Below are 25,548 nucleotides of genomic sequence, written 5' to 3'. Positions count from 1 at the left end.
TGCCAAAATTCAGTAACAGATGCTGAAATAATTCTGAGCCTGAATTACTGTTGGAGGAAAAAAAACACAACCAAAAAACACTAATCAGGCCTCTCTCTCCTTACTACACAACACAATCTTACACAAAGACAACTGAGAATAAAAGGCTATTAACTTTGCAAGAGAAATCACTAAACATCAGTCAAAGGAAGTCCAGGATAAACCTAAAAAGACAAGCTAAAACATCCTACCTGGTGTAAGATCACCAATTGCTAAATAAATAACTTTATACTTCAAAAGCATAAGACAAATCAGTTGTTGCTTTACTTACCAGTTGATACACAAGCTAAGGTTCTTCTGCTCTCACAACACTTACATCCCAAGCAACAAGACACATGCCTGCCAGTTCTCTACTCTTTACTGATGATGCCGCTTGTCGTTTTAAAGGAAGGTTTTATCTCAACTGCCAGAAATTAGCTATTTTAAACAAGATTTTTAAAATAAGACATGTTAAAATAAATAGCATTTATTCTGTATTCATGGAAAAACAAACAACTGTTCCAAGCTGTTTAAACCTTCAAAATCAGGTCCCTATAGCCTAAGCCTCAGAGGCAGTTTGACTCGCAAAAAGTTTGCAAGAAAGTGCCTACAGGTTCTTTAAGACATTAGCTTTTAGGAACAACTCGCTTAGGAGGTTTGTTATCAAACCCATCAAGTTAAAGTGCAGTTTTGTAAAGTTCTACCATAGCCCCTTTAGCTGGAAAATGGCATATGCAAAAGCAATGAGAATTTATGAGGCATTGAGAGGAATATGAAAGAAACCCAACCAAAAGCGATACGTTTTTTGTGGACTGTTATCCCTTTAAACAATACTTAAATGCTGTTTAAATAAACTCAACTTTGTGCTGCTACTGGGAGTTCAATTCTCAAAGAGCAGCTGCTGTGGACAAGCGTGGCTATGGTTACAAAAAAGAACACGAAAGTTAATGCAAAAAGTCATCTCAAAAAAGTTTATTAGCATGAATAAAAACATGAAGAATGACAGTAAGAGATAAAGTAACTTAGCACGGAAGAATATCCATTTCAACAGTTTATAATCAACAAGGTTTGAACTGAATGGATAACTTTATTGCCAGATTTCAGTTGATTTCTTTAACAACAATTCACATTGTATCAGTTTCCTCATTATCAGGACTATTGCTTTTGTTTGGATCTGATCCCTGTTGCAGGTAAGTGTAAAAAAAGTATCCCCCATTGCTGCTGGATTGTAGAATGCATTGTTGGTTTAAGAGCTGGTTAAAAAAAAAAAAAAAGATTCTCAACTGAAGAATCTGTTTAATAAAACAAAACCCTTTTTTTTCCTAAATACTACAAAGAAATACATTAGTATTTTGGCCTTTAAAATTCTTACATGGTATTTATTTAGCACAGCAATACCCCAAATTCCCTCCCTTTACATAACCGTAAATCAAAACTCTCTTTCAGAGGCTGCTTCTTGGGACCGATTCTGGAGATTTACTTCATATACACTTACACTGGCTTCAGGACAAAGACAGCATCATCTAGTACATAGTAGTCATTATACATATCACCTTCACATAGGTATGGCAGTCTGGTGAAAGCCTCTATGGCAAAACCAGCTTTACTGAAAACTTCTGGCAGGCTATTAACCTGTTCTTCCCAAGTATGCCCTTTGATTTCCAAAACTTCTGAGGGTTTTTCCCACTTGCCACCTACTGAGAAAATAAAAGAGTATTGTTTCAGTTATAAAACAGACTTTTTTTTTCCAGAAATTATATTACACATTATATTCCATTCCACTCCAAATGTGAGGCTGACAAGCCATTTGTAGAATTGTTGATAGATCAGGTTTTTTTTTCTCCCAAGTTCCTCCCCCAGCCCCCCCTCCACAAGAGTTCAGAAGAGGCTCCTTCTTAAGGTTATCTTTGGCTATGTTTTTAACTAGCAGCTCCAAAACTGGCTGAAAAGTAACTTCCTTTATTGAGGCTGGTGTTCAGCAGACATGGACGGACAGACAATTTAATATAGATATTTTCCAGCATTATCATTTTTTTCTTTATGCCTACTGTCTGGCTAAAGATGGCTTCAGGTAGTTACAGTAAATAGAGACAGCAAGTTGAAAATTATCATTTGCTGTTACTTTTCTAGGAAACCACCACATTAGTTAGATAAGGGATGACTACAGAATCTGTTGCTGTCATGGCCACTTACTAGCTGATGCAGTAAAAACAGTCTAAGGCCAGATAAAATTACAAAGCTGAATATATGCATTATGTTGGGAAACATGTTATTTGTAATATCCAAAAAAGTAACCTGGCACAACTTGCAAGTTTAAAAGTAAGAAGCGTTCACTCACTTTCAAAGTAATGTCATCCACAAACCACAGAAATGTTTTCTGGTTTGGTCTGTACCTTTAACAAGTTTGCCAAATACAACAGTAAAAGCCCTTCTCAACAGGAAGCTCTAAATCGCGTGGTACAGAGCATTCTGCAACTCCAAAAATTTCATAAGTTCCTCTTCCTTCAAGCAGAATCATTTCCAGACAGATACAAGAAATGGCATCTTTCAACAGCTTCCAGAAAATTCTAATGCTGGCATTTAACTGGATTCTGTACAGTGCTGGTAAGACATTAAGCTTCTTGTATTTTCTCATCTAATAGAAATTACAGGATTGAAAATGTTGTGGTTATGATCTGCAACATAGCTGTAAGTGTAGTAAAAAGTTTTGCTGCGAATTGAGCTAATTTTTGCTGTCTTCATGCAACTTCCAAACAAAATGACTTAGTAAATGCTTTTTATTCCATAATTCTGAAATGTAATCTATGATTTCTGGGTGAAACCCTATGGCACTCTCCTGTAAAGAGTGCCCCAGCAGCAACAGCATGGTTTCAGTGCAGCTGTGCTTGTTTGGTAGGAAGGTTTAGGAAGTCCAGCAGACAGTATCTGTATGAACTGAAGCTACGGTGTTCTGCTCTGCAAGGTCAACCATAGCACAAGTTAACTGGAAAGGAGAAGGTGATCAATTGCAGGAGCACAACCTACTGTCTTTCACAGTTACACTACTAGAGCCTTCAGGTTGCTGTAGCTGCTATGGAATGGCTCTGACGTTCATCCGATGGAGAAATATAACTTTATTCCCGCAGAAGTCACAGACACTGAATCTGCTTGGATTTGGTCCATAAAATATTTGGTGAGAAAAACCACGAAGGGACAGCATTGACTGTCTGCAGTAGACAGGCTTATCAATTGTGTATCAGCAATAGATTAAGACAGATTTCAGTTTATTTTTATTCTAACTTTTTACTTTCTAGAAAGGAGGAAAGGATGCTAGTAAGCTACTACCTTCATTTTCACTGCATAATCCTCATTCAATTGTTTAAATAACTAAGCTATGTGCATAAAACTAAACACATCAAAAGTATCTAAATTATAGATTTCAGTAAGGACTTTAAAACATATAATAACTCTCCCAGACCAGTCATATTAAACATTTCAGTTCCTTAATTAGAATTCTCTTCCCTGATTGAACTTCCTGTTTTCTCTACACAAATTTTTAAATGTCAGAACTAACAAGCAATATTGTTATCCTTAGAAACCCAGAGTCAGTATGTACCACGAAGTGAAGGCATATGCAGGAACTATTATGAATTCTAATCAATGTTATGAAATTGCTAAGTTTTAAATGTCTCCATTTATGACTCTTCCACCACCTGCAATCAGGCTGTCTCACTTTACTCCCAAATCAGGAAGAGTAGAGGAGAAACAAACCTTTGGGGAGACATACCATTGAACATCTAGATTTACATCACCCACCTTGTCTATCCATCCTAAAAAAAAAATCAAAGTTTGAAAAATATTTTTTCCCCTTTCCACCTACCTTTTCTAGCATGAACCATAAGCAGCTTATTTTCTTTCTAGATTATGCCTTGCTTATCTAACTAGCCCTCATTGTTTATTCTCAACAGGTGCAGCAGATAAATGCCAAGTCACTGTAAGACAACCCAGATATCAGAAAGCTGAATATTCCACCCAAACAGTGTCCCTACCGTGTGATTTCTCTGCCCCTGAATGCTCCCCGTCCAAGCTTCAAGTTCTATGGTTTCGTTTTTTCACTAACAAGCATGAGGATTTGTGCACTCCTACATGCACAAATAATCAGAAGTTCAAAGTACAAATATCAGACAATAGCACTTCACTTCAGATCAATGATCTGACTGTAAATGACAGTGCTGTTTATTTTTGTGGAATAGCATTTTCAGATTCAAGTTCACCCCATTCTAAGCAAACAGGAGGTGGAACCATTCTAACAAAAAGAGGTCAGTTGTTTATTCATCCTTAATGAATCATCATAAAAGAAAATTCTTTCCCAAATACTCTATTATACTCTCAAAAATGGCATTTAAGACTGAAATACCAACAAAGCAATTAGGAGTAGTATGAGTTTCTTAAACTGTTAATTGTAAAACTATGGAGGGATTCTACAAATAACCATCTTAATGCCATTTGCTGGTTAGACTGCTCTTGTCATTACTCTAGAATTCTAGAACAGAAAGAAATGTTGTGCTCTGTACTATCTATAAAGGGTGTAGAGTATTGTTATAGACCTTAATGGCTGTCAGAAAGGAAGTATCATCAGAAAATGAGAAGCAAAGAAACAATCATTTAGTAGAAATACATTCAACAGAGTGCAGGGTTTCAGAACTGGAGATTCACTGTGCCAACTTGAGCAAACTGTTTTAGTTCTCTACTTCTGTAGTGTTTGCCTTCTAACTAAAATATAATGAGGCTACATTAATTACATTTCAGTTTCACATGGCTAAAATAGAAAAAAAAATAGGGAAAACAATCCAGCTGTATTAATTCATTCTCCCTGTCTAACTGTATTCCTGAACAAAAGCCTGTAATTCCATAAACAAAAATAAGAAGTCTTCATTGCCCTGACAAACATTCAGAGAAACAGAAGTGATCTTGCTAGGGAATTCAGACTGAAGTTAAATCAAAATTATTGATGTGTATGAAGTTTTTTTTAATTCCTCAACGGAAGGGGGCTGAAATTCAGAGTCTTTAGAAAATTACATGAATCAGAATTGTCCATTATTCTAATACTTACTCTTACTTAATGACCAGAGAGGCATAGCACTGAAGAATATAACTGCATGATTGTCATCTCAACCTTACTGCTTCTATACTGCACTGCTGTATTCACAATCCTTATAGTCTACAAGGTAGGTTCAAACTGATTTTGTTCATTATTTAACTTTAAGCAATCTTAGCATCTCTGTAAAGAGAATAAAAGAGAGTCCTAGTTCCATAACTTCTACAGTTAAGTCGTAAAGAGATGCTTGGTTGAAGTTCATATGGTGCACGCACCTGCAGACACATACCTGTACTCTAAATAGCAACCACATTTTAAGTAACTTGTCTAAAATAACAGTATTATAAAACTAAAATTATACCAAGTGTATTAATCAGCAGCTTGGATACTGGATCTGTCAAGGCACACTCAAAAAGCAAAGTTATAAATTACCATTGCAGTCATAAACTTCGTGGATTAGCTTCCATTAAAAGTAAAATAATTTAATGTCAAAATATTTATAAGATGCAAAGTTACTGCAATCTGACTTTGCTTGTATAATGAAACTGTATTCATATACTGTACATGTACAGAAGATAGACAGTGGTAAAAGATTTAGAAGTATCAGAGACTTGGAGAAATTTTATGGATATAGGAAACAAACAATAGAATGCACGCAGTTAAAATTATATAAATACCAGATTTTTATTTTTTTCTAGAACAAAATTGTATTTAGTTAAAAACAAACACCCCAAGCTGCAACTGGAATCTTTAAATAACTACTTTGACATGAGAATAAGGACTTGCAGTCCTCTGTGGTATGACACGGTAAATGGCTCTTTGCTGCAGTGATAGCTGTCTAAATATAAAGACAAGACACTCATTTTTGATGTTGTTTTGTTTTCTTTAAGCTACCCGAAGTCATATAGTAGAAAGAATTAATCATGCCTTTTTTCAGGAGAAAACCTGGTATTTACGATGTAAATTGGTTTATTTTTGACAACTAGGTAGCTTCAGGCAAGTTCTATTGTACTCAAAGCAAAGATATGGATATGCGCAACATCTACTACCAGAAGATGAAAAAGGCCTTAAATGCCTGATTTTTTTTCCAATGGTATAAGCTGACCTAGTATCTACTTATCTACAGACTCTTTTCCACTGTAACAGGGCAAGACTAAACTATTCTGCTACTTTAGCTGTTGCTATATCATGTTGTTTCAAACTTTTTTTCCCTTCCTCCTTCTAGTTAAAACCAAAGCTGCTAAGTAAAAGTGGAAATGAAGACCAGAGGACAGAGAACTGCGTACGTTATCACTTTGCTGTATCTGTAATTCAGAACCTTCTTTTTTTTTTTTTTTTTTAAAGTATATATCTGATACCAATTTTGTGATTAATTGATGACTCAGTTAAAGGGACACAAACAGCTGTTAAGGCTTCGGTTCAGATTTGTACAGAGCTGGTTAATGATTTTACATTTACCTCATGTTTAAGTAATCAGTTAATTTGTAACTATCTGGATACAGGATAAAGTCAAATCTACCTAAGGATCGTCCTTTACACGCAGTTTCCTTTAGGTTTTGCTTGCAAGAAAATTTTGTTTGAACTCTTTTTTAGAATAACTCTTCAATATTGATTTTTTTTTATTATTATTTGTTCAAATGGGGCATTCAGGTAAACCCCTAGTTTAAAAGTCTATTTAGACCATTTATTGCCATAATTCCTTAAATTAAAGAAAAATATCCATAGTATTTAAATATCTATTAAAGAAGGTATATACGTTAAGAGATGTAATATTAATGCAACTTAAACCCTTCTGACTGACTAACTATATGGTCCTAAAGCATTATTCAGTAAATTTCCCACAGACATACATAACCAAAAAAAAAAAAAAAAAAAAAGATCAGAATTACAAAAAGATTCTAAAAAAGATGCTTCTCCCAATGTCAAACGTAATACTAAGCTAAAATATTTTACATAATTTGCAGAAAATCACTAGCGGACGAAAAATTTTTCAAGCAATTGCCCAAGAACTTCAAAAGCAGAGGTACGCTGAGCACTCCCGACAGCCTGTAAGTTTCTACTGGTATGGGTTAAAAAATGGGGGAAGAGAGGAACTCACAGTTTTTAAGAATTTACTGTTTGTTTCCTCTGGAACTAGATTTTTTTTTCTTATTTAAAGTTGATTAAGGTCTTAAAAAAAAAGTATTCTGCACAATAGTCAAAGATTCTACGTGATCAAGAATAGATCACGACAGTCTACAGGAACTTTTTTCCTGGGACAGATACACATCTTCACATTATGCAGAAACACACTCACGTGATCTGTAATATAAGAGCACAGATGATGATATTCCCGTATATGCAGTGTCTGCAAGTTCAGAAAAGTGACAGCTGAATTCAGATTCAGTACTGAAGCAAAAAAAAAAAAAAAAAAAAAAGAAAGCTTCTATTTTCTAAGCTATCCAACATTTCTTAGTTCCAATAAGGCTAGAACCAGGACCAATATGTTGTCTGGGAATAAAAATTCTTTTCCTCCCAGATGGACACAAAGTTTCATGTCATGAAAGGCCTACAGTACCAGCACTCAAGTTAGGCATCCTTTCTAGGGAAAAATAAAATATAAAGCAAGACGGTTTTGTATCAGAGATGCTCACGATGCCAATACGTTATATGCTCTTACATATATATATACACAATCAAATGAATATATATACACACTGTACTTTTCATATATGTTAAAAAATGTGTGTATGTACACTTCACAAAGCCCCTTTAAGTTTGTATTTGGCCAAGAAGAGGTTTCAGCATGTTGTTCTGGACTGTTTGATAAAACACAAACCTATTAGAGCTCATTCATGAAAATATTTCAATTGTAGTTCCTCTCGTTCCCGTAGTCCAGAAGAGTACGTTGACAGAAGCATAACAAAACATTTTCAGCAAACTCTACAACATTCTTACAGTTATTTCCCCACACACACAAACTTCTGTAGCTAAGTATTCAACACACTGGATAAAACCACACAGCTTATTTCATCGTTGCAACCTTAGGCCAGTAAATCTTCAGTAACTATTTGACAGGAATTTTGCATATGCCAGGTAAGTTACAGAAAATTTTAGAAATCATGTGTATGTGCAAGCAGTGAAAACAGCTTCAAAATCATCCTTCCAAAAAAAAATCTGTTTCTCTAGAGAAACATTAAAAATTCTTTCACATTCTAAGCTTATGCTGCACTATTTCAGAGATATGATGAGAAAGAAAAAGAAACAGAATACAAAGTCAAACACTCCTCCTCTAAACATTTTTAGTTTATTCACCTCTGTACTGCCAACTGATTTCCTCCATAATTATCCCTTTAAAGGCTTCAAGTCCCTGCTGACCTGGTCCTTGGTTTAAGTGCCAGATAAAAACATAGTGAAAATAAGAGGTATTGTTTTACTGCCTCTGTGCTCTTTGAAGATTAGGAGAAGCCAAAAGGAAAGGAAACATGTTTGGAATCCTGCAGGTGCCACACAGACAAATGGAATTAGATAAGTAGGGAGGGAAGGAGTATATTGAAACTATAAAGAGACGGAATTTGCCTCAAAAAAGTATTGCCTTTAAAAATGATAACAACAAACATTTGCATCAATGAGTAAACATTTCCACATTTCTTTTTCCCCCTAGGATCATCTGGACGATGACACTGTGTACCAGAACAGATGAGTATGTGCTGCATTTCCAATTTGTTGGACATTTTTAGTGTAACCAAAGAGGCAAATGAAGAAGTTAAGCTTCTTCACAGACTTACTGTGCTTTAAAAAGAAAGGAGAAAACCTTACAGGACAGTGTTCTTCACAGCGTTTTCTAAAGAGACAATGTTCAATGCACTTGATTTTGATGACCTATGTTACACATTATTTCCCATTCAGCATGAATTTACATGTATTTCTTGTATGCAAATTAAAACAGTTGTGTAAGATGTACATTAATTAACACCATTAGAAAATAAACTTGGTGAAATTCTGTTTTCAGTCATGTTAGTTATAATGGATATATAGATCAAGACTTATGGAGTCTTACAGCAGCTTAAACAGCAAAACATACATATTCTATGGATAGGCAAGAAGAAAAAAAGATTATATAAATGCATGTACTCTCATTGTAATGCTCATTTGGGTTGGGAACCTCATCCTAGCCTACTGAGGAAAGCAAAGTGGTGGTCATGAAAAGGTTACTCCTGCAACATTAAAATTCAACTGCTAGACAGAAAACCCCTTTCTTCCAATCCTACCATCCAAAGTCAGGGTTACTTGTAGCACCAACTTTTGCTTTTGTGTGCCTGATCAAAATGGATACAGGCACAAAACCAGAAGTACACTGAGAAGTTATTACGTAGCCAATCTACAAATCAGCACTTTCAGAAGAGACCTGTTGGTATCAGGCATTCTCCCTGCTAAGGAACAGTTAAATCTTTTGTCATCCTTTAAATAAAGCAAGGCTTTGTTTAGCAACTGAAGCCACATTTTGCATTTCAGTGACATGAGAACTGAAAAAATCAGGCAAAGTAAGGGTCCATCTAGTACTGTTTCCAGCTCAATTTACTACTAAATACTTCAGGATGATGAAAAATGCACCTTCCTCTTCTTATACATGTTATTCAATCATAGAAACATTAATATGCTCAAAAAGAAAATGTCACAATCCAGACTGATTATCTAATATTGCCTTCATATACATACACACGCACAGACACACACTGTCTATATTAGGAAATATAAAACATTTTATAATCACCTAGGGGGTGCCCATAACGTGTTTTATTATGATACCACATGATTTGTATGGCTTGACAAATTTAGAAATGCACAGGAAGTGCATTTACTTGTTGTTCTATACAGTGAAAACAAAGCTCCTCTGGAGAGCTTAATTTGTGATTAGGCTACTTTGGACTCTAGGTGTCACTGTAATTCCAGGAACACAGAAACAAATTATACCTCCTACTCCACCTTGCTTTGTTCTCTTAGAGCAGGCTTTATACTGATCACACTGAGGGTTTCTACAATTACCTTCCCACTAAATTAGATGTTTTGATTTAAATTTATCTTTAGGTCTCCAGTTCTAAAAACTGATCTATACACCGATCAAACACCTTACCTTCCTAATCCCTTCTCCATTTATTGCCCTCTCTAAAATTCAGAAGTTTCACCAGGCAGGTCCAGACTTTTTAATTAGCTGATATAAGGAGTTATAAGACAGTCTGGCAGCTCACTATTTCTTTAGACTATAACTGAAAAGATCTTAAGCAGGAAAGCTTTAGTGGAATGACACTAACTTGTGCATGTGGTAACTCGTACTGTCTAGAGATGTTTATATGGGCCCGTATCCACATCAGTAGTAAACAGACAAACTGAGTATGTTTGAAGTTACAGTAGATATTTACTAACTGGAACAGCCTCAACTGATACAAGCATACTAAAGCTACTGTCATACCCTACAGATCAGAAAAAAAAAAAAAAAAAAAAGAAAAAAAGAACATCACTGCGCTAGCTGAGACTTACAAAAAGCAAAGGAAACAAAGCTGTCTTAAAGAAAGTGACTAATCGTTTACAGGTCGCCAGCACAAACTAGAGTCTGACTTTGGTTTACAAGACATCTTAGTCATTCCTACTTGTTGGAAGATGAAATCTGTTTTGAGTTCAACAATCAAAGGACAGGTTTCTCTTCCGCCGGGATTTTTAAATTTAATATCCTATTCTTTTCCCAGTATGACATAGGCAGTTAGCGATAGATACAAATGGACCTGGAATAGTTTTTTCTTCCTTAATTTCCCCACCTCCTGTTGAGCAAGGAAGTAGCATGTGGCCTATCACATGGTTACCGAACAACAGGTAGAAAAGTAGATGCTGTGTGCAACAGTGATTGCAAAACACCATGATACACAGCTTTGAAGTCACACAAATGAAACAGACACCCAGATCACTTCTCAATTTTTGCTTCTAACATGCTGATGAAAGTCAAGCAAGACATGGCTGTTATATGGAATTTTAAAGAAAGGAAATTAAATTGTTCCACATTACAGCAATAGGATGTTGTAACCAAATGTGCTTGGAAATACCATACAGGTGCTTAAGTCAACCCTCCATCTCATTTAAGACATACTACTTTTTAGAATAGCTACAAAATTATATGCTCAAATACTGTATTTTAAGGAATTCTTCAACTGACACCATTCATTTTTACACTTAAAGCTCTTTTTGTGGTGTCCTCCCTCCCTGCCCCCCCCCCAAAATACTATTTGCATATAAAAAGAGAAAAATAGTTTCATTTTGATTGCATTTACAATTTCCAGAATATTAAGGTTATTAGTTTTGTATTTTCTGTGCACACGTGCCTTTCCATTGACAAGTCAAGGAGAGGCAGCATCCAAAGAATGACTGATGAACACCAGCCTTCTACAACTCAAATCACCTTTAGGGTGCCTCAACCTGAACCCCCACAATCACAGGCATCTAAAAAAGTTTTTAATCTCTTTTGAGGTTTAGTCATAAGGAAAGATTCATTTGAAAAGTCTCTCATGTATTTCTTTAAAATGCAACTACAGGAAATAGATGAATTTTAGCACTTAATTTGACTTTTTTTTTTCCCAGTTACTAATAAAATAATAATAATGGTTGGTATTAGTATTAGTAAGGGTCTATATTTTATTCTGCGATCTCATATTGGACAGTGAACATTATCATCCTATGAATTTTTAGGTGTAGTTCATCTGGAACACTTGAAACAGTTTGAGCTAAGCTGCTCCATTCCGTATTACAGACAGTTCTGATGGATTTGTTCAATGGTCGCTAAAGACAACTGGGGTTACCTATATGAAGGCAGCAGAGGGCCCTAATCAGAGATCAGTTTTCCCATGTTGCTCCAACACAGCTCAAATGTGGCAACCTGCAGAACAGGATATGTAACTTCAATATCTGAGCTTTCTGTTGGTGCCAACAATGTATGGTGGGGAATTAAGAAAACATCTTACCTCGTGTGGCCTATTTACCTATGATTTCATACTTCTGAACATGCACCCTAGAAGCTATTTGTAAGATACATTTACATACGTCAATTATTTACGAAAACATTTAATTCAGGATGCTACAACCTACAAAAGCTTTCTTTACTTGTGTGAATAGCTATTAATCTGTGTACTTACCATTTTCCACATATGGGTGAAATGGCAGAACCAATGCTAGAATGACTCTGCCTCTAGTTGGCTCCAGTACACTCCTAATATCTTTTAATACAGTCAGTGGCTGATCACAACGATCCAGCAAATTCAAACAGCTGATAACATCATACTGAAATCCTGTGTTCTGCCATTCATTTATACCAAGCACCCTACAAACAGAGAGAAAGATACAGAGCTGAGTTCTGAGAGACCCACCGAGGATAAAAATTCCCTACAGATGTGTTCATAGTGCAAGTAAGGTCAGCCAACTAGGTAATGAGGAAAAGCAGACATGGTTTTTCTAGTCTTCCGGAAAAGAAAAACTAATCAACAATAGGCATGGTTACATATAAAGGTGTGGATGAATATTGCCTTACAAACTTCAGGCAGTAAGGGTTAAAAAAAAAAAAAAAAAAAAAAAAGCCAAGGTATTATAAAAGTGTGATGTTCTAGAGTAAAAGTGAATATACAGCAAGGAAAAACGAAGCTGAAATGTATTAATGGCTTGCAGCATTTTATCCACTCTGACCTTTTTGTGTGCAAACCCAGTTGCTGGGTTTTCCATTCAAGGACGCGTTAAGAAAAGACATCCACAACTCCTTCATTCTTTGGGTTCCAGTCTAGGGAGACAGTACCCCATATACTAGCCATTACTCAACAACAGGAGCTGTGACCAGTGCACAAAGTTCTGAAAGTGTTGAGGTTTTTGTTACTAAATATTCTTCAGTCTTAAAAGCAGTAGCTAAGCATAACTAGAATAAAAGATTCTTTACGCAGTAATCCATGAGCACTCCTTTCCTAGTCATTAGAGATACCTGAATAATCTGCGTCTATTATCAGGATTCAACTTGCTTTCTTTGCAGTCGCTTTCCTTCCTCTTGCAATTTTGTACTGTTCATTCATCAGTATCTGAATTTTGTCTTCCTAACTGTCTTGATTAAAGCAATTTAAGCAAACTATGAAGAAAGACTTCAACACAGTTGTTGCCGATTCTGCCTTAACTGGTAACAAGGAACAAAAGCATAGCAAAAGTCCTGATAACAAGGAATATCAGATGTGTTCGCTCTCCCTGTTTTGTACAGGTCAGTTCTTTCCATAATGATCAAACATAAGAATTGACTGAAAACACTGAACATTCATAAAATATACAAAGATGATTTTGCTGTAATCTCTGAAATACACGATGTAGGAAATATTCAGTACAATACCTGTATTTCTTCTTCTGAAGCTGCCATATCATAGTTTCAGACAACTCTGTGGCATAGATTTCTTCAAAGTGAGGACTCATGACTTTAGTAACTTCTCCATCCCCAGCCCCTAAATCAAGAAGTCTGTGGGATTTCCATTCTGGATTTATTTTAAGCAGTCTTTGAAATTGTTCTGGGGAAAACACAAACATCGAGCCCCTTCCCAGCAGCCTGAAAGGTAAAGATGAGAAATGTCCAATTTCATACAAACTTTAACAAGGACAATGAAGTAATTTAGAATGTGCTTTGGCAGCAATCAGTCACACAAAACAGACAAGGTCAATGCTCAGATAAATTTTAAATCCAGTTCAACTTGCCTTCCACTTGTCAGAGATCCACCACATAGCTACATGCAGTTATAGTGGCTAAGACTTCAAGACGAATTGGTCAGGAAAGGAAGGGATTGTGGAGTGCAGCGCAAGATGATCACACACACAAAAAAAGCAGAGAGGGGGGAGAGAAAGACAGAAGGAGAAAGGCCAAGCTTTATTTGTCACATTTGCAGATTTGAATCTCTCCTACTTACCTTAAAAAAAAAAAAAAAAAAAAAAAAAAAAAAAAAAAAAAGGAAAAAAAGGAGAGAGCAGAGGAAATAAAATGGCTGCAGACAGAAGTATGCACAATAAATGAGGAATGGGATGTGGAACTAGGAGGGAAGCCAGAGAAGAGATTTAAAGAAAGAATGGGGGTAACATTGCTGGAGTGGCGAAAGAGATGACTTTTTAATTGTATGTTACAATGGCTTTTGCTGCTATCTGCAGGTCCTTCTGCATTTAACACGAGAGCTGTCGAATAAAAAAATAGACAATTCATTAAGGAATTGGGTAGAGGTGACAGTTGGATTCTTTATGGATCAAGTTAATGACATACCCGCCTGTAACTGTTTGAAGACTACACAGTGACAGATTTCAGCTGTCATAGCAGAAGATGAAAGTTAGCAGAACAAGAAGAGGAAGAAAGAACTGGTCAGTGACAGACTAGAGGTAGATAAAAAAATAAAAATAAAATCATTTAAACCAACGTTGGATAGCAGGTTAAATTTAAAAAATACAATCTACAGATTTCTTTTATGACCAAGGGGGAAAAAAGGTAAACAGAAAAAGCATGAAAGAATAAAAAATCTGAAAAAATAAGAGGCCTAAGAAAGATCGACTATTAAAAACAAAACCAGCAACCACAAAAAATATTCGAAGTTATACAGAAGAATCTAATGCAAGATGTTAAATATATATAAAAAATAAACAGAATACAGCCAATTTAAGTACAACCCCTTTGCAGCACACTTGTGTCAGACCACGCTGTCTAATTGGCTCATGGCTATTATGCCTAACAGCACTACGAGGTGTAACTCAAAGTGCTGGAGAGCCTTTGAAAAAGAAAAAAAAAAAAAAAAAAAAAAAAAAACAGGAAGAGAAAGGAAGACAAGGAGACCAAAGAAACCTTTATATAAAGCTACAAGCAACTAAAAACACCACAGGAAAGCTCACAAAGACATCTGGTTAGAAAATAGAAAGATTATTTTCCTAGACTTAGCAGCCAGCCACTATCCTCAAATCAGACTGCATCTAAGTATGCAGCAGGTGCAGAGGTGGGGATGGTGGAGAAGTGAGGTAAATGTAACAGAAGGCATTATTCATAGAGTTAAAACTGGTAAACATATGTCTGAATGACCAAAAGAGAAGTAACCAGAAAAGGCATTGACTTCTTGGGAAAACATACAAAATCACTTCTGAACAGCTGAACTCCCCTGCAGCCAATGGCAGATGAGACCAATGAGTAACAGTAGGAGAATCATGTTTTATAACTTCTCTATTCCCACCTTATTGATGTTTCATCAAACATGCCACATCAGAAGCTACCTGTTCAAGTACAGCTTACACACAAACTGGGGGGAAATTTAGTTTTAAAGAATAAGAGAAAGGAGAGAACTCCATTCCACATCAATGTTATAAGACACAACACTCAGCAACTTCTGTACTGTATAGCAGTCTGCCTAGTTTTGCAGCACATATGCACTCAAACTTTAGACGTAATACTGAACTGACTGGACACAGCCACCTTCTACAAGGACAATCACAACAGCACATGCTATAGATATGGCAGTAGATAAAGAAAAGAGCAAGGAGGAAGAAAAACAGGGAAGAAGGAAACATCTAACACGAAGAGAATATTCTCAAATTCTGAGTATTCTCTGGAATAAGACAAGTAATGGTTATAAAATACATATAGAATCCTCTGACTGTTATTAATTGCAAAAACACCCTCTGCCCTGCTCATACTGTAAATGTGGAAATGGCGTTAATTAAGAAGGTTTAAGGGAAGAGCAAAACAGGGCTTTGCAGATCTATTAGACTGGCAAAGTGAAAACTGTAGACATTTAACAAAACTGGCAGATCAAGGAATAGGGATGAACATCTGAAAAAAATTCAAAACATATTTAGTTTACCCAAGATTGACTTTTCACTTACCCATTGATAGATGTTCTAGACATAAAAAGGCTAAAAATTGAGGACACAAAAGAGTGATAGAGCTGGATAAACAGCCAGCCTGATTTTTCAATGCTGTTGTTTAGGAAGATCTGTGTTCCTTGGTCAAGGTAACTCTGGACAAAAATAGGCTGAAGGGATTCAGACAACTGCTCTGTGTTGCAGACATACCACTAGAGAAAGAAACAAAGTATTATTAAAATGTTCAGCAGCAATTTAAAAATAGAAGTGGTTAAAAAGAAACAAAACACACAGAAAACTCATATCAATTTCTGTAAATATCAAAATTTAGTTTTCCCTACAGACTTTTAAACAGGCTTCAGGATTAATTTAACTTAGATTGGAACTATAATCAGTTGAGGACAGATTACTCACTAGAAGTAACACTTATATTTTGTCTTACACAATACCCTGTACTTTGAAGAATTTTACAAAGCAACTACCCTAGAAAGCAAACACAAGTCCTCTAGGGAACACCACGAAATGTGTAAAATAGTATGAATTCGGATAACCTTTTTTTATGTCTTCAAACTCATTCTGAACCTGTCACATCCCCTGAAAAGAAATCAGGAAGTACATTTGCAATATTTTTTCCAGGAAAATAGCTAGATAGAAAATCCAATCTATACTTTAAACAGCTTTTCTGTCATGTATCACTGCTGGACTACATTTCATCACTTACCAGTACCCAACAAGCAGGTCCACAAGTCTTTCAAAACAATTTTGTCTAAGGAGCTTTCTCCCATCAACTCTACTAAAAAAGTAATCAGGTTCACACATTGAAGAAGTCATTAGTATCAGCTGAAGGACAGTTCTATACTTTTAGATTTGTAGAATATGAAGCCCAAGTTAAAATGGGTTCATGGCTCCTTTCACCTCATGCTACTTGGCAATAACCACTCCTATACAAACTACACCAAATCTGAGATGCCAGCTACTATCTAGCTCATTCTGAAGAAAAGGATGCTTCTTGCTATCAAATCTAGCTGGTAAAGTAATAAACAATGTCCTAATAGTCCATGTGTAAGGCACATCTAAACTTTAACATCTGGCTTACATTATTTTAAATGCACGGGACTCGTGCAGAACAAAACAGACCTATAAAAATTCTGAAGTTTAGAACCCTCATGCCCACCTTACGCACTTCCACCTCTAATGCTGCAGCTTTCCAGAATGCCAGCATGGAGTATAAAATTTAAAAGGTTGCTCATTGCTACATTGCAATGCCAAGCTAAAAACCCATTCACTCAATATGCTGAAGTTACAAAAAAGTTTTAAACATAATTTTAATTAAGAACATTGCTATTATTTTACATTCTCTTATACTCATGCAGAGTTATTGACAGCCCTTCTTACATAATTTCTAATGCCATTCTATATTCTAATATCAACAATTATTGCCTATAGCTAATATTTACTACCATCCCCTTAGATCTTGCAATGATGTTCCCAATCTGGCTGCAAGTGTTCATGGTGCAGATAGAGTCACAAGCATCTTAGAAAGGCATGGAGAGTTTCAACAGAATCTCATCAAAATGCATGCAGGACAGCTAATGGTCAGCTGGGGCAAGTGTGCAAAATTAAGTGCCTAAAATCATCTCTACAATCATACTACACAAAATACGCTTATGTCCTGTTCCCTTCACATTTGTTGCACCTTGTTGGGAGGGAACAGTCAGTTAATGCATGTTTATAGTGCTCAGCAGCACAATGGGACTTCCAGTCACTGCTGTAGCATGAATAATAACGGCACAGGTTTCTCAGCCCAGTATCCTGCTGTGTCCCAATACCAGTGCCAGCAAGCGGAGGGGAGCAGGCAGCTGCAAGAAGGCCATTACATGCTGGATTCATTAACAGGGGCTCCATCAAACAGTACCAAAGTAGGAAGGTGTTTCAAGACCCTTCAGCAGAGGAACAAACATACACCTTTTTAGGTCTAGTTTGAAAACCACTTTCACACTGGCCAAGTTTGTTGCAGAATCAGGCCCTCAGCAGTACTTTCAAGCACGCTTGTAGGTAGCACAAGTGTTCATTTCCTCCAAAACCCAGAGTTTGAGAAACCCTGCACCACACGATGGAGCCTGGCACTGAGACCCTCAAGACCGCTGATTTACCAGTTTGGGTCTTTTCTCACTGTGGCACAGTGCTAGTTGAATGAACCAGCACGGACCAGCAAGTCTCGAAAAGGATCCTTAGCAAACTGTTAAAAAGCACTAAAGCAGCAGCCAGAATACTTTGCACACCCATCTCTAGAAACCAGTTTCAAGAGCTGGCAGAAGTGAACCATCCACAGAGCCGAGGAGCAGGCAGGGATGGGTGTCAGCTGCAGCAGTGATTCGGGAGGCTGCTGCCTAGCTACAGCAGGCACTTGTGGAGTGCCTCCTTGCGTTGCCATTTTCAATAGAGAAGAAAACGTATCTAAATATCAGAGCTGCAGTAAACATGGACTTTGACCCATATGCAATACCGCTACACATCTGCCATACTCGAGCTCATAAACCTTGGTTCTGCACTGAACTCTGTTACCTGCAGTCTCACCAAGGAAACCAGCTGCTCTACAATTCCTGTCCTTAAAACTTCCAAACTGTAATATATGTTGACATAAGCAGGGGCATAACAGTGACAACTGTGAGAAGAGAAGCTTATTTCCAGAAATCAGTCATTGTTTGAAGCCCTCCTCTAATTTCTTCTTTATGGTTAAGTCTGCCATTAAGCTTTTTGGCTAAAACATGTGCAACTATCTATGTAACACCAGAAAATATTAGAAATGACAGAAACTGTAAGGAAAAAAACACTCTGTATAAAAACAATCCAATTTCCAAATAACAGAAGTGGTAAAAAACAGTTTTATTCTGGAACTAATTCCTCAAAACAGAGATTGCTTTTGTTTTTCCCCACATCCAATATACGAAGAGCTCCTTTCATGACACGAGTTTCGTGACAGAAAGTTCATCAATCTGACATAGTGCAACAGTAGAGAAGCTACAGGACTAAGAAATCTGAAGAGAAATCTAAGGATATATAATAAAAAATATTGACAACTCTCGCCTAATATTAGTAAAAAGAAAAAAAAAAAGTAACTAACTTATGCAAAACTAACAACATCAGTAAAACTGCAGAGTGCAAGTACCCAGGGCCTCCTCATATAATCCTTACTTATGAGTAATCTCACAAGCTGTCTCACTAAACTTACTAAAGGATCAATACATTAGAATTAAAATCCAGATCCAGTAAATTACAAGTGTAGACTACACTGCAGACAATTTACCTGTGAATGACAGTCATCTCCATAGCAATATTTTGATTTACTTGTCTTTCTAGTGCAGTCTTTAACAACAGAAAAGATCTGCAAATTTCATTTGTTCAGCAGAAACATGTTTTCTTCTGTAAATCTAAATTCTGTTTCTGTCATTCTACATATGTAGTGAATGATCCGAATGTGGACCGTATTCATTAAACCCCAGTAATATGGTCGCTTGGTAGCAAAATTGTCAGTCAGCATCCAACCAGAGCACTAAAAAAAAAAAACCACTTCAGAAGTGGAGAACTTCTCCTCAACTTGGAGAACTTCAAGGTATACTTCTATTTTTTTCCTTTGTACAACATTTTTATTAGCTTTCCTAAGCTCCTGCCAGGTTTTCAGCGGCACAGATCCGAACATAGGCAGTCATAACCCCAAGGCACTGCCCAGCACCTAACAGCTCCACAGAGCACTGCCCCACGTCCCTACGCTGCCCAAGTACAGCACCAACCTCTCGGTGCAGTTGTATCACGCTGCAAACCCGTTTCTAGCGTACCACCTACTACCATCCCAAGGCCTCTGTGAGCTCAGCAGCTTCCCAGCTGCTCCCTTTTTGCGACCGGTTCAGGTTATTTTCCTCCAGACACACCGGCATTAACCAACCACCCCCGTGCTCATGGTGCCACCCAGGCAGCACCACCTGCAGACCTCGCCCAAGCGCCGTTACCCCCAGAGCACAGCGGGACGAGGAGCAGAGCGGAGGTTTCAGCCCCCGGGGGCAGCCTGACCCCAGCCTGACGCGGTACCGCTCTCGGGACACCGGGCCGGCCTCCCAGCCCCGCCGTGGCCGGCACCGAGCAGCAGCCCGGCCTGCCTCCCCCCGCCTCCCCGGCGCTTCAGGCCGACCCCAACTTTCTCGCCGGGAGGCCCCGGCCGTCGCCTCTCTTTGTCTGGCCCAGGCGGGCGCTGCCCGGCCCGGGGCCCCCTCAGGACGCCCTCAAACCGAGGGAATCGCGGCTGTCCCGGCCGTGGGGAGGGAGGGGGAAAGGGAAGGGGAAGGGAAGGGGGCTGCCTCAGGGGCCGTACCTGGTGGCTCTCCCTGGCGCCCGGGGCGGGCTGCCCGTGGCTGCCCATCACGTTGGCGTACAGAGACCTGGATAAAGGGCTCCTCAGGTACCTGGCAGGGCCAGACCACATCCTCCTCCTCAGCGCCCACAGGAACAGGGTGTAGCAGCACAGCCAGGCCAGCCACAGTCTCATGGAGGGGGCAGGGCCGAGGAGTCACCCCCTCCCGCTGCTGCCGCCGCCTCCCCTCCGCATGGCAGCGGCGGCGGCAGCCCGCGGCCCGCCGAGCTCGGCTCCCCGCTGAGGGCGGAACGCGCGGCGCGGGGGCGGCGGGGGCCGGCCGGGACGCTTTGGCTGCGACACGCCGGGGCCCGGCGCGGCCCCGCTCCCTCCCTCGCCCCGGCCAATGTCGGGCCGGGCGGGGCCGTGACGCGCTGCGGGCCGGGCCCCGCCTCCCCCGGTACCGGCACCGCCCCCGCCGCGCACGTGCCTGGCCCCGCCCCACCCCGCCCTGGCACCCCGGGCTGCGCGTGCGCAGAGCGCGAGGTGCGCCTGAGGGGCGGAGGCGGGAAGGGGCTGAGGGGACGGGGCAGCGCCCCCCCCCCCCGGGCTGTCCTCCCGCCTTTAGGGCCCCTGGCCCCTCTCCTCCACAGGTGTGCGCAGTCACAGGGCAGAACACAAGGCACAGCTCCTCTTTCACACTCCAAGCTCTCATTTTCAGCTACAGCGTTTCATCAGAGTTCAAATGACAAAATAGTGGGGCTTCTTGGAAACCGCCTGCACCCCATGTTCCTCTATGGAGGTGTCTTTTGGGGAATAACAAGGGGCTCAGTAACAACCTGGCAAGCGTGAGCTTTTCCAGGGAGGCTTCAATAATGACTAAAAACACTGCTGAAGGCCTGCCTGACCACATGCTGCTTAGGTTGTTCACATTGATGTTAATGCAGGACCCTTCTGGAATTAGTACCTTTCCTTACCCTGAATAAAGTTCAGAGTTTTGGGGATTAATTCACCAAATTCAGAAATTCTTGGCTGCTACAACAGTAAATACTTAAAAATGGATGTGGTACTTCACCTCAACTTGCATTGGGTTTCCACTCTTCAGGTTTTTCCTCTAGACAGACCCTTAAGGTCACTAGCTTGGAGGGGGTGAGATTCCTGAAAAACACAAAATGCAGGCATGTTAAGATAAATAGGGTCTTTACAGAATTTGCCTTTCAAAACTTCTATCTGCAGATGAAAGAGTACAGCTGTTTGAAAAGGAAGATTTGGTTTTAAGTCCTCAAACATTGCATTTCTCTTGTAAATAACTATTTCAGAATGGCTGAGACTAAACCTTACTGATAATGTAGAATTTCTGGAACATGTTTTAAAAGAGTTTTTTACAAAGCTTACACTCTTGGGTCTGTGGCAGGGAAGCATGGGTCACTAAACAGAAGGTTCTTAGGTCTACAATCCAGTTATTTTCCTGAAGCTGTAGGGTGTGCATACAGAGGACAAAGACATTATGCAGGCAGGAGAACAAGAACTTGAGACTCGTGCACGCTGCTATGTCTGTGTCTGGGAATGCACTGGGTATAGTGGAGGCTAGCAGATCAATAAGTGTCCTGAATGCAATACTCTACAGAGGAAGGATAGGCTGGAAAAACAATCCTTACTAAAGCATTTTAATCTGAGGTAGGTCAGTCTGCAGAAAAACCTTGTGGCTTTTCACACAGGAGCATGTGCCCTTGCTAGGACAATAGCCTTAGTTCTTCTGGGTTTGGGTTAGGTATTATACCACTATAATCATTTATGTTCTAACAAAAATGTTTATTTGTGGTAATAGAAAGCAAGGAATACCATATGCAATTGGCACTGAAAGCTAATCTAGACAAAACCCATCTCATTAGTCAAAATTCCAGCTAAGTTATAAGGGCTACTACTATCTCTAGTCTCTCATAAAATGTTTATTAACAACCACAAAACAGTTGATATTTTTCCTTTTGATCCAATTTGAAAGGCTGGAGTCTAGCACCTTCATTTCCTGGTAAGAGTGATACTGGAAGCCAAACTACCAAGGCACCCTAGGTTCTACCTGAAAGATCTTCTGATCAAGCACTACTCAAATCCAACCTTGCTTATCCTGAGAAATCAACAAAACCAGAGCAACAACAAAATTTCGCCAGAGGATTTTTTTTGTTCAGTTCATTTTCACTGATGTTTAACCTCCTTGAGGAATGTTCTTGACATGAGTGCTTTAGACAGTTCTCCCTGGGAAGATTTTCTTTCTCCAGTAGTTAGATGGGCTAAGGCGCTTTTCAGTCTATTTATTTGGTTTGGGATCAGGACTCTGCTTTATATGTACATTCTTGTTTGTAAAGACAGATTAGCTTATTTTTCCCTTCAGGAATAAAACAACTTTATAATCAAAATCCAAAATGACAAAAGCTACATTTTCTGCTTTTTAAACAGACATCTGCTTGCAATGTGTAAACTAATAAATACAATTGCTTCAGGTTAATTACATGTTCTTCACAAGGAAATATATTTTATCATGTGAAATATAGGCAATGAATTGCATACTGAATAAGAAATACATTAGCTTTCATCTTTGCATTGTTAGTGTCCAACCTAGGTATGTTTTAATAAAGCATTTCAAAGTTCCTATCCAGCGTTACATTTGTCATTAATATTTTGCTGCAGTATTTGTATACTAAACATATTTTTTTTCTGGACAGGCCATAAAGTATGCACTATTCGTGCACATTTAGGTAATAATTTTAATATATTGTTATTTACACATACCCTGGTGGAATTGTACCCTATATCAATTGCTGGGCATTCACAGAAAACTATTTGTTATATAAGTGCATGCATGCATACATCGTTCAAAGCAATTAGCATGCTTGGGGAGGATTTCTGAAAGAAAGAAAAAAAAACACACAAAAAAACTACTTTTCTACTTTCTCCTCAACAGGAGAAAGGTAGTATTTCTTCTTTCTCTTGGTGGAAAATTTATATTATCTATTTAATAATTAGTGCCCAGAAGGTCTAAAACATACTCAAAGGTTTTGAATACCGACCTAGAAAGGAGCATTTTTAAGACAGTCTGCATTTGCTTTGTGGTGATCACAAGGAGCCTTGTCTTCTGGAACAGGCCACACAGCTACAGGACCGGCTGCACAGCCTCATGTATTCTAGGACTGTAATTTTCCCAATTAAGCACAGCAGTTTAACAACTTTTCCTTTTATTACTATTAGTAGTAAGAAATCAACTACTAGAAAGAGGGTGTAAGATAAACAAATACAGATACCTGCTCTAAAATCCTTTCTCCCAAAAGTAACCTAGGAATCCAGTTCCTTCACACATTCCTCTTGGTATGTTTGGGTCCTTCCAGCTCTTTACGATTGGACACAACTGGACTCCACCAGTCTTGGTTGTATGTTCCTTTACAAAACCAGCTTGAATTCTTTTGATGGCATGTATTACTGAGCTTTTTCCTGAGCTGGTGTAATACTGTAAAAAAGAACTCATAAGTGTTTGTGGAGATGAAACATATCTTAACTGTTCCTTTCCCTTCCTGCTCGTCTTTCCTGACAGCAACCGTTAAGCTACACAACGGTATTCAAATGTAAACATCCTACTAGCCATGTCAACAGAGTGTATTCATGAATTACTGAGCAGTTCCAAAATCAGCACAGCAGGAGACTGAGAAGGTCATTTAGTACAAAATGAGGACAGAGGCAGGCCTGTAACCACCACAAAGTATAAATCTAATTTTTGCCTACTTAAATACTCATCGTCATTTATTCCATCTGTTTTCAGTTTATCACTAACCACATATTATATTACTACTATATAAAATTATACTAAATTTCTTACTATTAGATAATATTGTTTTAAAACTGGTAAACACTTATCTATTGATTTTCACTAAATAAAAATCATTCAGTGTATTAAGGTCCAAATTCTCAGGATTTATACAGAAATTCTATGTAGTAATGGGATTCTCATTCCCTGAAGTTATCAAAACATTTCCTATTTTACATTAGACACACTTAAATCTTCCTTATCAGTTATGAGGCTATTTTAGACATTCTTAAATTATCAAGAGTAAATTGTGGCATTTTTCCAGCAGTGGGATTTCAAGCTCACATACTATGAGCTAATAAGGAGAGAAAGCAGGCAAACCAGCTGTTACAAGACACTGAACTTTTGAATTTGATCATCCTTTACTTGAGTCACAGCCAAAACCAATCATGTAGGTTTAGCAAAGGATAACAAAGTTTAATGAATGTCAGAGAAATGGAGAACAAGCGATGTCAATCATAAAATACTGTCAACCTCCTGTCACTACTTTTTGTGGTTAGACTACCACCTGAATTTAAGCCAGTTTTCCAGTTCTCTTTTAGATTGACTGCTAGTATGATGAAAGATGCTTTCTTTTTCCTGCCCTTATATCAAGAGAAATAGGACAGATGAGAAAATACAAAATTCTAGTAATTTGAAGAATGATTAACATTTTCCTATTCAATTATTTGTATTGTGCTTCTAGGGTTTGTTTTCTCAACTGGGTTACTCAACACAATTAATACCTCATATTTTAAGGTAATCTCACTTTGAAATCTTTGACTATTTACTTCTCCTATCTTAATTCTAAATATACAGAAGTTTAGCAGCTATTCAAGGTGTGCCTTCAGTCGTATCATCCCTTAATCCTTTTTATTTCAGTAATTTAATATACTAGCTTTATCAAAAAAAACTTCCAAGAAAAAAATGAAAAAATTAAAGAAAGAAAGAAAGAAAAAAATCTGGCCATTTCAAAGAATTCTTAGTATTATTTTGACACTTATTAATTTTCTTAATTAGTTTGACATCTTATTAGTTTTCCTGTCAGGTAGCACCATGATTTCCCAGTTGTTAACTACTCACTGTAACTAATAATGCTGTATTAGAAGAAATTAATAAACACAGTCATCTAAGAAACACTATTTATGCAACAACATATTCACCCGTCAGAAAATGTGTATTTTATGAGATTGGATGAGCATATGAAAATTAGAAAATATGTAAACTGTAAAGAAAAATAAAACTATTGTACGTTATTTATTCCCATTTAAAAAGGAATAATCAGGGAGAAAACAGTTTCATATACTGAATTAAGTATCACATTAACCTAAATTCCTTCAGATTTTTCTCCTTCATCCTTTTAGACAGAAAATTCATACATAGAACACAGCACATCTTTTAAAAATCAGA

The 25,548-nt window shown here is 38.1% G+C and overlaps 2 protein-coding genes across 4 annotated transcripts; one reads left to right on the top strand and one right to left on the bottom strand.

The window, feature by feature from the left end:
• Window positions 1-1,256: 1,256 nt before the first annotated feature.
• On the bottom strand, window positions 1,257-20,699 carry METTL9 (methyltransferase 9, His-X-His N1(pi)-histidine). Of its 3 annotated transcripts, none has more exons than XM_084296108.1 (5): window positions 20,328-20,699; window positions 15,983-16,173; window positions 13,476-13,685; window positions 12,253-12,437; window positions 1,257-1,715 (listed from the first exon to the last, which is right to left on the bottom strand). In XM_084296108.1, the coding sequence occupies exons 1-5, from the start codon at window positions 20,499-20,501 to the stop codon at window positions 1,510-1,512; spliced, it is 966 nt and encodes a 321-aa protein (XP_084152234.1). In that variant the 5' UTR covers window positions 20,502-20,699; the 3' UTR covers window positions 1,257-1,509. The 3 variants fall into 3 exon arrangements, with proteins under 3 accessions (XP_084152234.1, XP_084152235.1, XP_084152236.1); XM_084296109.1 differs by having other exon boundaries at window positions 1,257-1,712; XM_084296110.1 differs by lacking the exon at window positions 1,257-1,715 and adding an exon at window positions 2,536-2,653.
• Window positions 2,463-8,973, top strand: IGSF6 (immunoglobulin superfamily member 6). The gene is made up of 6 exons (XM_084296111.1): window positions 2,463-2,622; window positions 3,966-4,316; window positions 5,128-5,225; window positions 6,321-6,377; window positions 7,060-7,143; window positions 8,739-8,973. Exons 1-6 carry the CDS (start codon window positions 2,556-2,558, stop codon window positions 8,775-8,777), a joined length of 696 nt encoding a protein of 231 aa, XP_084152237.1. The 5' UTR covers window positions 2,463-2,555; the 3' UTR covers window positions 8,778-8,973.
• Window positions 20,700-25,548: the final 4,849 nt, after the last annotated feature.

The sequence above is a fragment of the Netta rufina genome (assembly GCF_964035555.1).
Source record: "Netta rufina genome assembly, chromosome: 15".
Lineage (NCBI taxonomy): Eukaryota > Metazoa > Chordata > Aves > Anseriformes > Anatidae > Netta > Netta rufina.
This window is presented reverse-complemented; position numbering and strand designations above follow the sequence as displayed.

Bases quoted from the DNA above. Each gene is read 5' to 3' on its own strand.
- METTL9 (XM_084296108.1), bottom strand. From the start codon at position 20,501: ATGAGACTGTGGCTGGCCTGGCTGTGCTGCTACACCCTGTTCCTGTGG. The intron at 16,174-20,327 runs GTACGGCCCCTG...TTCTTTCTCTAG, and splicing joins GCGCCAGGGAGAGCCACCAG to TGGTATGTCTGCAACACAGA. The intron at 13,686-15,982 runs GTAAGTGAAAAG...TTTACCTTTCAG, and splicing joins TCTAGAACATCTATCAATGG to GCTGCTGGGAAGGGGCTCGA.
- IGSF6 (XM_084296111.1), top strand. From the start codon at position 2,556: ATGGCATCTTTCAACAGCTTCCAGAAAATTCTAATGCTGGCATTTAAC. The intron at 2,623-3,965 runs GTAAGACATTAA...TATTCTCAACAG, and splicing joins CTGGATTCTGTACAGTGCTG to GTGCAGCAGATAAATGCCAA. The intron at 7,144-8,738 runs GTAAGTTTCTAC...TTTTCCCCCTAG, and splicing joins CTGAGCACTCCCGACAGCCT to GATCATCTGGACGATGACAC.